This window comes from Anser cygnoides, chromosome 1 (assembly GCF_040182565.1).
Source record: "Anser cygnoides isolate HZ-2024a breed goose chromosome 1, Taihu_goose_T2T_genome, whole genome shotgun sequence".
Classification (NCBI taxonomy): Eukaryota; Metazoa; Chordata; class Aves; order Anseriformes; family Anatidae; genus Anser; species Anser cygnoides.
The window spans coordinates 52,097,269-52,109,007 of record NC_089873.1 but is presented as its reverse complement, the minus strand read 5'-3'; the positions used below and the strand labels follow the sequence as shown (position 1 = coordinate 52,109,007).

The window sequence follows — 11,739 nt, the reverse complement described above, 5'->3', positions numbered from 1 at the left end:
TAGAATTTTACTTCATATTGCCGCATGAAGCAAAACCATCCCAAACCTATAGAGAAATAGTGGATAGAAAATTAACAATTAAATTTGAAGCAGTTTGGAAATTTGTAATGCATACTTAAAAGGAATGTGGCATTTAGCTAAACACTAAAGGCAGAAGTAATACCTTTGGGCTATGGTATTTCAATTCTTTTGCACTGGTAAAGAAAAAAGTTGAAACTTACTCCGTCTTTTTTTTGTTTTGTTTTGTTTTGTTTTGTTTAATATGGTGATTTATCTTCCCTTTGCATTCATCCATTTTCCCCATCTTCTTCTCACCGTTTGTCAGATGTCACACACACAGCATTTTGACCCTTTTAGCCCTGTGGTAGTATTACAATTTCAGCAGGAGGAAGTAGGAATGATTTACTGTGTGCAGATTTAGACTAGCTCCTCAGAACCTTCCTGCTTCTCTTACAAAGGTAAAGTGTTCCAGGATGGGAGAATCTAGATAGGAAGGAAAGCTGTAACATTGCTATCTAGACAGATAGCAAACCTAACTTTGTTTATTTCCTGGCTCTGACAGAAGTTTCACAACTTTGAATGACTCAGTCATTATGAGCCTAGTTTCTCACATGTAAGAGACTATTTCTTTGACTGTTTGTCATTGTGCTGACAGTTGAATCTCTGCATGTCTTGACATCAGAGATGTACATTGTGTAGGAGTGTAGGCAATACTTCTTTTAACTGCCAGATGGGAAAGCAGTAAAAGAACTCCCAGCTTGCGGGTTGTTTTTTGTTTTGTTTTGATGTAGTTTTGTTTGTTTGTTTGTTTTCAGATGTGGTGGGGGTGGCTCTTTTTCAAGTTTCGTGTGTGTGTGTGTGTGTGTGTGTATAAGAAGTTTTCAGTTAGGCTGAAATATATACAAAGTCCAGGGACATAAAAATTCCAAAACAAGTAGATTTGCCAGTTCTGGAAACAGTGGTACTTTTATTACAAAGAAAATATTTTAGGGCATGTTTCAGGCCTCCTCTTTCTCTTCATCATTTTTATATATATATATATATTTAATTTGTATATATATTTTTTTTCTGAGAAGCTGTAAATTTTAAGGGCCTATTTTAAGACATAATGATAATCTGGTTTGGTCTTTGCCTAACCCAGGTCATAAAAAAACACCAATAATTCTTGTAGTGGAACATATCATTTTCCCCTCCTATGTAAGTGAATGCTGTCAAGCTCATTAATTTGTACTTTACTAGAGCATAAAAACATCCTGTCTCAATTTAAGGAGTCCTGGAGATGATGAGTTTCCTTCTCCTTGGCAATGGATGATTACTATCACTGCATAACAGGTGTTTCTAATTTTCATTTTCAACCAGAAACAAATCTGGGGTTGTCATATGATATGGATGACTACGGCCTAAGATTTTGTCACACCCACAACAAGGGACAAAATATTCTACTTTATATCTGTGTGTACGTCTTTGCTCTGCTGGCTTTTATAAATTTGTGTGTTTTGTTGTTGTTGTTGTTTTGTTTTGTTTTTAATGGATGGCTCCACTTCAACTCTTACTTTTATCCAATTTCATGGTAAACCACACTTAAATTCATCCCTTTTTCAGACCTCTCAAAAGCTGTCCCAGGACACAGAAAAAAATAAGGCAGAAATTATCTAATATGTCTGTGATATAACAGCCAATTGTGTGTTGATGTTGTTTCCTACTCATATAAGAGTATGTGTTAGGAGAAAAAATATGGCAGCACAGTTCAGTTCTGAGATTCATGATTATCTGCCTTGTGAGCTAAGCATCTGACAAGCATAAACTACCCACCTCTGCAAAACTCACACTGGGACCTCAACTACCAGATGCAACTGGTCATATCTAAGTCTGCCTTGACAGCATTAGGCACATGGGATCATGGAGTAGGAGAGTCTCAGCACATTAAATGCCAGAAATATTAGTGCTGTAGCAAGGAAACTTGAAATGGGAGAAAGACACATACAAATGCATGAGTCATAACAAGCCCATTTTCAGTACATTTCAATACTTTGGTGTGTTAAAAAATAAAATAGCAACCTCTCCCACAAAAAAAAAAAAAAATGTCCTACAGACGAAGTTTCCCCATACTCTTTATTAGTTGGTGGTTTTCCATTCTCAGTGACAATCTTTTCTGTAATTCATAAAATCATGCATTTTTCATAAATCCATTTCTAAAAGTATTGATAAAAAATCTGTCTCAGTACTGTAGTAGCTGCATTAATAAACTGAATCTGTGTCTATAGCTGTTAACACTGATTGTGAGTCAAAATGCTACTTGGGGAGTGTCATAGCCTAAAAACAAAACAGAACAAAATGAAACAAAACTATAAAAAACTACACTATCACTAAAAAAAAAGGAAGTAATGTAGACTGTTAAAAAAATGGAAAATTAGCTGGGAATCAGAACAAAATGTTTTACTTTTATGCAGAAAATAAGGAATATAAGGATATTAATCTACTTACTTGATGGACACATTTCTTGCATACTACTCTGCAGTACTGTTGTCATTCAGTAAATTCAGATGTGAAGAGTTTTTTGAGGCCAAACCGTGATTTAAAACTACAGCATTACCAACCCAATAACTAAAAGATTTTAACAAGACCTCTTCACCATGACATTAGCTTAAAGACCATAAAAAGTTATTGGTTCTGAACTAGCTTTTCATGTTTGGAAAAAAAAAAGGGGGGGGGGGGTCTTTTTTCAGGCAGTTCTGCAAAATCAATAAATTTATTCCCTTCCTCACTCCTGAAAGTAGAGAGTCCCATGTAATCACAAAACTCAAGAAGTTAGATTATCAGAAGATTACAGTTCATAACACATTCTCTTGCCATCCTCACCAAGGTATTGTTGAAGAACACTCATCTTACAGCAGAAGCTGTGAAATGGCTTTGCTTCCCCTCCATAGTCATATATAAGCAGTCTCTCTTCCCTGAAACTCATGGAATTTTACAGCAATGAAACAGTTACACAAGCACAGGACTTGGCCTTTCCCTAAATGCCTATGTTGCATAGCTCAAATATTGACTTAACTACAAACACTCTTGGCCTGTAATTTTAGACATTGAAACCAAATACACGAAATATGTCTTGGAAAAGAATGCTGAAAACAGCAATGATATAAAAGTGGTTAATCTTTCTAGAAAAGAATTGTACAATTTTTCTTCAAAACACTTGAGCTAAAATTTATTTATATCACCAGACTTTTGTTAAGAAATGAAAAACAACTGAATAGCTGCTTGTTAATATAAAATCCTTCCAACGAAAGGGAGTGTTCAAATTTACAGAACAAAATTGTTTGCATAGTAAAATAATAATCCAGATGGCAAAAATATGCAGCCCTCAAAATGGTCAATGTTACAAGGAAAGTTCTGCTTCTTGGGGTCATCATCAGTAACAGCTTCATGACTATTTCAAGCTCTTACCTTTACACATATTGAACAGTTTAGTGAACATTAGCAAATCCATGTATTGCTAATCGACTGTTCTAGAAATGTGTGACTGTGCAGTACTGTCACAGTTTATGATTGAGCTGGCTCTTTTTGACATGAAAAGACCAGAAAAGAAATAGTACCAGTTCATAATTTTGTTGGCAGAATTCAGTGCAACTATAAATAATTTAAGAAATACTTCAGTTAAGACTTATGTTACATAAAAGCACCTTCTGATCCACTTAAATTTTTTCATACATAAAGCAGAGTGAAGGTAAGGGCAATTTACTGTATGCAAACTATTATACTAAAAGACTTGGTGAACTGGGATTTAACCTCCTCTCCAACAAAGTCTATATACCTGTTTTATGAATATTTGAGCAAAATAAAATGTGAAGTAACTGCAGTGTAGCTACTTAATCTGCGGTTTAAAACAAATACATGCACTCAGAAGTCAGAAATAAAGCAGATCTGATGCAAAATAAGAATGAACATAAAATAAAAGCACGATATTTTATGTTGGAAAAATTCTAAAAAAATCTGATCTAACCAACTGAATAACTCAAAAAAAAAAAAAGTACAGATATGAACATAATGGAAATTGCACAGAGCTGCAAAAAAGATAAGACTGATATTTAGGTAAAGTATGAAGACGAGTGGAATCAGAAATGGGGAAAATGGCAAAACAAGCTGTATGTTCACATAGTCTGTGACAACCTGCAAAAGAATTTAAATTACAGTGAACACTGCATATATATATATTTTTTTTTTGTCACTAGATTCTAATACAAAAGGAGTATGTACTACTTGTAGGTCATGAGTGACAAAAGCTCTCTAAATCAAAAGGTCCCTGTCTAATATTATGCCTAACTACTTTCTCATGCAAATAACTCCTTTTCCCTATAATCTGTAACAGAGTTACTGACATATTATTCTCAGGACTGCACTGGTAAAGTGCTCAGATGCCCTTGTGTACTCTTCTACTTGTATGCATTGTGGAATGAAAAAAAAAATATCATAGAAAATAATTGAAGTAACTGCTTGACTTTCTTCAGTTAATATTATAAGCTCTCTCCAACCTTCATAGGATCAAATGGAGCTTCTGGCTGCCAGCAAACTTTTTGTACCAACTGGGCTTTTTGCCTTTATTCTTTCTTAACTGGATCCTAACAAGAGTTATTCTTAACAAAGTAATCTCCCTCTCCCCCCAAAAAATATTATTTCCTGAAAAATGCTTGCCAGTGAATGGACTGAAGATCACAAATTAAGTTTTCAAATATTTACATGAATTAAAATCTCAACCAACAGGCTAGTCAAGCAAAATATGCATACAGTTATTGCATAAGCCAAAACCTGCATTTACATGTAGAAAGACTACATTTCCCACCTTTACCGGGGATTCAGCTGACAAAGCTAGCACAGTCAAGAGTTTCTGTCATTCTTACAGTAAATGTTTTTGAAAATGGAATGATAATTTGGTTTTTGAATGAATCACTGCTATGAAAAACTTCAAATTCCAGTCAAATAAGATAGAAAACTAGTATGAATACTAAACAGATTTGAAGTTTGAGATTTTTTTTTTTAAAAAAAACAAATGTATCATAAAATGTAAGCACTTAATTCATAATTCAGAAAAAGCAAAATACTGCTGAAACCTAACTACATGTTATTATTTGGAAATGTTTCCTGGGTGAAACCTGAAGGCTAGTAAAACATTACAAAGAGCTCCCATGAAAAAAAAAAAAAAAAAAAAAAGTGACTGGATTCCAGTTGGACCTGATCTATTGGACATGAAAGGCAGCCGTAAATTTGACTCCAGAAATTCAGTCTGCAGGCATCTCTCTGAAAATCTCTGTTTGATGTAGGGCATATAAATGAAATATTATAATCTGTTAAGTATTAGAAAGAAACTATTTCTGTGTGTATTTTCTATCCCAGCAAACCATTCTTTGTAAGACAATAATTTCAGTCATGGAAAGTTCTGTTTGAGAATGGACTATAAGAGATTGTTATAGTGTAACATACTCTGGGTTTCTTGTTAAAATAAATAAATAAATAAAATGACAACAAAATAACTTTGGAATGAGACTATTACATTTTACAAAATATATCACAAACAAAATAGAATCTTAAAAAATAAACTACATTCATTTGAACACATTTCAGATTTTATAAAATGTCAAATAATTTAGATGCTTTTCAAATACGGTAGTAAAATACCCAAAAAGATAAACACCACAGCTCTAGGAAAAGAAAATATTATGCATATAATCACGCTGAGCATGCAACTGCAAGCTTACTTAACTTGCAAGACCAGAAAAGATGGTCTAAGGTAGGTTTAGAAAAAAGTCCTTTGGATTAGAGACTTCTGTTCTTATGTGCATATACCACTTGCACTATTAATGAACATGTTCATCATTAGAAAAGATATTTTATTAAAAAAAAAAAGTTTCATGAGATGAAAATGGAAAAAAATATATGTATATTTAAACAGAATGAACAGTTGAGAATATTAAAAAGTTAGCAAGGAATGCTCACGTATTACTAAAGAAAATACAACATGCATCACACACAAAATAATTCAAGTTACTATTTGCTTAAAGCTAAATACGTCAGTACATTGCTGAATTAGGTTCATAAATCTAGATTTCTGTCTCTCCAAAGCAATGAACACATTTAGGCAATCAGAAGTAGAAATGATATGATTTTGTAATAATGATTTGTTACATTACATCTGTTTATGTCTTTGCACAGTTGGAAATATGCAAAAACTAACAAATGATGATTCTGGGCATGTAGAGAAATGAAAAGCTTATTAATCTTAGCAGCCTAAAGCTGCAAGTTGAAATTCACAGACATGAGAGCTTCAATCTGTCAGTATCATATAATAGAATATCCTTTGTCAGCAATCTCTATGTATATATGGAACATAAGGCAGCCAGCAGAAGAATCCCTGAATGTACAATCTGAAGATAAAGATATTATCTATTAGTCTGAAGTAACAGAATTTCTTGGGGATTGCTCAGTTTTCCAGGGGAAAAAATAAAATAAAATGTAATAACACTGTAATTTTTAAGCATATAAGTGGATATTAAATACTGTAAATTTATGTATAATAAAATAATTGTATTTTATATTTGCCTTGTAAATGAAAGAGTCATCATCAAGGAACTTAAGTAGGTAATTAAATTGACTCACTTGCTTTCATCAAATTTGTAAAAGTATATAGTAAGTTGTGCAGAAACATGAGATTGGGGTATATACTTTGTTCCATGGAAATTTTCATAGTTATATTGGTTACAAATATATATGTGTTACTATTTAGGTATGTAGGAGCCAGTGCACTTTGTATTAGCCAAGTGTCAGTACTGTTTCATTTCAGTATTGTTAGCCCAGATGACAGTCACTGAAGATATCTGCCTAGATTCATCTCAGGAACTAACCTATCCCACCCCAAAACAATCAGGCTGAGTCTGACCCTACTCACTTTTTTATTCCTCTCACTCTGAAATAAATATTTTTCTTTCAAAACCCCATTGTACAGATGAGTGTAAAGTACTGGATTTCCTTTCATTACACTTTGACGTTTCCTGTTTTCTCTGCCTGGGTATAATTTTTCTTTCCTCTTATGTAAGACTTTTTTTGAACTTTGTCCATAAGTATAACATACTCCATGGAATTTTTTTATAAAATAAACCTCAAATGTTAATATAGAAAGAGAATTGGCTTAAAAGAATGTCAGAAAATGAGACAAAATATTTGGGTTTGCATTTCCTTCTGGGAATTATTTTAAAAAAATGTAGACAGTTAAGGCAAAGTAAAAATGGTTAAGTAAGGAGCATAAAGGATGATAAATTCTACTTTTAACAACCTAAAAACAGGTTAAACGAGTGCATGAAAAGTGTATAAGCAGATAAATAGCAAAGAGTGCATATAGTATTTCATTATCCTGTACATTCATTTAAATTCAGAAAGAAATAAGTTTTTATGAAATATCAAATTATAAGCTTCAAAACATTGTGAATTGTGTTATTTTATTTTATTAAGAAATACTCTCTCAACCTATTTTTCCTATTTTCTTTTAAAACACAATAATACTCTTAAGATCTACACGTTGCAGGGGATGTACAATCAAGCACATATTGTGGATAAAGATCACATCCAAAAACCAGTACAAGTTCCTATGCGTAAACTAACTCTGGTAGAGTGTGATTGGAAATTATTTCCCACACAGGTCTTGTACTGGCCTGCATAGGTATGAATATTATTCTGCTTGAATTTTTATCCCCTAAGTATTTATAAAAAAAAAAAGAAAAAAAGACTCAGTAGAAATAACTATTACCTACATTCACAAGAACTCAGAGAATACATTAGCCTACTCTCAACATTCAGAGCTCTGCACTTTCTACTTGTCAGAGCGATACTACAGATTTCAAAAGATGCTGACTTGCATTAATAAATTATTACAGAGATATTTGATAAATTTCCATCAGGAGCTCATGAGTCTACATATGACATATTATTACTGAAGTATTCAAATAACATTGTATGATAAAAATACAACACAAAATATATTAAGGTAACTAGCACATATTCCTGGAATAAAAACTCTATAATATCCAGGATTCAAAAATCTTTTTTTAAAAAAAGAAACATGAAAACTGACTTTTTATACTTTTTTTTTTTCCTGTATCAAATATGTGTTAATCAGCAGTCCTAGCACTTCCGTCATTTTAGAATACAGATGGTTGACAGCCATTTAAGAGAAGAAAAATATAGGAAAGGAAAGCAGTGCTCCTGAAAGTATATTTATTCCATCCAGGTATTGTCCTTTCATTTACTTTGAAGGCTTTTAATTCCAGTATCTGTTTGAACTTTGTTCGAGCTAAACTTCATTTAGAAATGCTGTAACTCTTTCTCCATTCAATTCATTTAATTAGATTTACATTATGTTTTCAAGAGCCTTAAACAGATTCATCTGCAAAATAGAAACATGGCAACCCTCAGTGTGCAACCCAGAAATTATTCATGTTCTCTCTGTTAGCAAAGTCTCTAGCTCAGAGTTAGAAATCTTGTTCGGTAACTGGGAAGACATATACTTCAATTCTGAATTTACATGTGATCTTAATGACTGCTTCCTAAGTGAAATAATTTGACACTCTCCTCTCCCTCCCTCATGGCCCAATATTTAAATTGGAACAGTTTTAGTTGTATCCTAAAGTTATCACCAAGGAGATAACATAAGGGCCATATTGCTGCTCCAAATCAGTACTGGACAGGATTGGACAACCTATCTGCTGTTTGAGAAGAGTAACTACCTGGCTCTTGGGAACCAGTAGCCAGAGACAAAAATGTCTGGCCCCTGTCTGTCTCTTGGTTTATGTTTGATTTGGTAGTCATGATCTGAGGAGGCCCAAGACATTGGATCTTACTGGTGAGATAAGCAGGAGAAAGCCTTCCTGAAAACGCCCTGGGGCTAGGTGTGAGCTTGGGATTTGATCAGCTCAGAGAAACAGGAGGTAGGCAGTTCTGACATGCCCGCTGGCAAAACTGTGTGTCCATATAGCGTCACCACGGCAACTGCAGGGTAACAGCAGAGGAGCAGGAGTTTTAAAGATCTTAGTAGCAGTTAGACTTGCTGAAAGACAATGGAAATTAACTACCTATGTGTGTAAGGTCATTTTTATATTGGGACAAAGGTGGTTTTGAACCTACCATCCTGTTAACTCAGCACTAAGTTTAAATATATAGCATAAATGCAATTGCATTTTTTTGTCTTACAGCATCATAAAAACTAATTTTTAACAGACTACATGCTTGATTATATTATATGCCAGGGAAACTCCAGCTGAATAAAGCTTATGTAACAGAGCAGAAAATCAATCTCTCCATTTAGTTGGGTCTAATCTCTAATTCACATTCCTTAACAGTTAGGGAGATGTAGATGTGAAATCAAAGGTTGCGGGATATCAAAACTCCAGGCGTTTGGTTCAAGCTAGTCAGAATGCTGCTGTTTCACTGAGTATCAATTTTACAAGGTCTAAACGCTATGTCCTGATTTTTTTTTTTGCAAATATAATAGGTGCAACTTTGCACCTATTAGCAGTGAACCCACAAGACTGCCTGTGCATTTAACCACAAGTATACTTTTAAGCACATAGACACTGTTTACTTTGCTAGAGCGGTGCCACAGTTGTAACATCTTAAGAGGCTGAACTCTCAAGACAATATAGTCTACCTATTCTTCTATGTATCCCTCAAAATATAACTTTTCAAAAATGCATGACTGTTTTCAACTATGTTGATAACAGTACCATGTCCCCAGAAGTTATTTCAGAGTCCTGACTGTGTGTAGAGCTGATTCCAGTGTCAGAGTCTGTATCGTTTATATCCAGATTAGTCACTCTGTGAACAAAGTCAGGAACTGCAATGCTGTTACTGGAGTTGCCACTGCCCTTGGGTGGCTCTTCATTCAATGGAAGCCTAGTTTCGATGTTGTCTTTAATATGTAGTAAATTAAATTCTTCTGTAAGAAGTTCATACTCTTTTTCCTTCTTTTGAAGCAATGAGTCCCTGTAGGTAAGCTCTTTCTGAATGCAGCTCAGGTATGAATTGATTCTCAGACCATCTTTCATACTTTTTTCCAGCTCATACTTTACACTTTCCAAATTTGAGTTTTCTACTTGAGCATTAGAAGCTCCTTCTGTGCGAATATCATCTCCTTTTTTTTCTGAACATATACCATATACTTCTTTTTCAATTTCAGCACACAGCTTCTCTATTAATTGTCTGTGATGTTTCAGTCTCTCTTCGACCTGTAAAATTCCCTCACTTTTGCTGAAATATTCATGCATCTCTTTTTGATCATCTGGCCTACTCCCTTGCTGCTCAGCCTCACTTGGATTGATCATTAAATAGGAGTTCTGCACATAATTTTCTCCATCATTGGCTACACGGTCTAAATGGAATTGTGCTTCACATTTTTCAATTTCCATATCTAGTTCCTTCATTCTAAGGACTTGCTGATGAATGGTATGATCTTGAGATATGATCAGATGAATCAGTGTCTCCATATTATCTCTGTCTTGCTGAACACTGTCCTGTTTAAGTTTGGCCAGTTTCCGGAAAGTCTTCCTGACAATTTTCTTTTGCTTGTCTATTGGCAACATCTTCATGTAATTGGCTGGGCTGAGTTCCCACTGCTTTTCTACATTTTGTACTACCTTAGCTTCAGCTGTTTTCCACAACGGAAATGAGAGGAAAGCATCAGACTTTACCAACACAAAGTGCAAATTGGGCTGCTCTTCCCCCCAGGCCTTCCAAAGTCTCAGAATTTTTGTCAATGGAGGAAGGACTCGCTCAGAGCCTCTCCATTTTTCTACAATACAATAATCACTAGGTTTTCCAAAGAGGACCTTTTTCTCTCCGAATGTTGCTTGATGTTCCTCAAGTAGTGCTTGAATCACTTCTGCACAAGTTGTGCGTTTTGTCAGGCCACATACAATCTTCTCTTCCTGGCAAACCCACACCACAATCTCTCTTTCATTTGAAGCCATCTCCTTGCTGGGAGATCTAAAAAAATAAATAAATAAATAAAAATGAGAGAGAGAGACCAAATTTAAATAGAATTTAATTTTGTTACGGTTTAACCCAGCAGGCAGCTAAGCACCACACCGCCATTCACTCCCTCCACTTCCTCCATGGAAAATATCTGAAAATACTGGATAAAATTCATGGGCTGAGATAAAGACAGTTTAATAGGACAGCAAAGGAAGAGAAAATAATAATTATATATATATATATAAACAAATAAAGCACAATGCAATTGCTCTCAGAATCACAGGGGTTGGCAGGGACCTCGAAAGATCATTGTGTCCAACGCCCCTGCCAAAGCAGGTTCCCTAGAGCAGGCTGCCCAAGTAGGCGTCCAGACGGGCCTTGAATATCTCCAGAGAAAGGGACTCTATAACCTCCCCGGGCAGCCTGTTCCAGTGCTCTATCACCCTCACCATGAAGAAGTTCTTTCACATGTTGGTGTGGAACTTCCTGTGCTCCATTTTTTGACCGTTGTCCCTTGTCCTAACCCAACAGACCACTGAAAAGAGGTTGGCCAAATCCCACTGTCTCCCACACTTAAGATATTTGTAAACATTGATAAGATCCCCTGTCTTCTCTTCTCAAGGCTGAACAGACACAGGTCTCTCAGCCTTTCCTCATAAGGAAGATGTTCCAGGCCCCGTATCAGCTTTGTGGCCCTCCGTTGGACTCTTTCCAGAAGATCCCTGTCTT

At 34.9% G+C, this 11,739-nt stretch overlaps 1 protein-coding gene across 6 annotated transcripts in view; it reads right to left on the bottom strand.

Moving 5' to 3' along the window:
• Positions 1-227: 227 nt before the first annotated feature.
• RASSF9 (Ras association domain family member 9) overlaps positions 228-11,739 on the bottom strand; it is a 40,299-nt gene continuing 28,787 nt past the window's right edge. For all 6 annotated transcript variants that reach the window (XM_013190050.3, XM_048061196.2, XM_013190045.3 and 3 more), the window contains one exon: positions 228-11,022. In XM_013190050.3, coding sequence (XP_013045504.1) covers positions 9,747-11,006 — 1,260 coding nt within the window. In that variant the 5' untranslated portion in view covers positions 11,007-11,022 and the 3' untranslated portion in view covers positions 228-9,746. The remainder of the gene's footprint in view (positions 11,023-11,739) is intronic.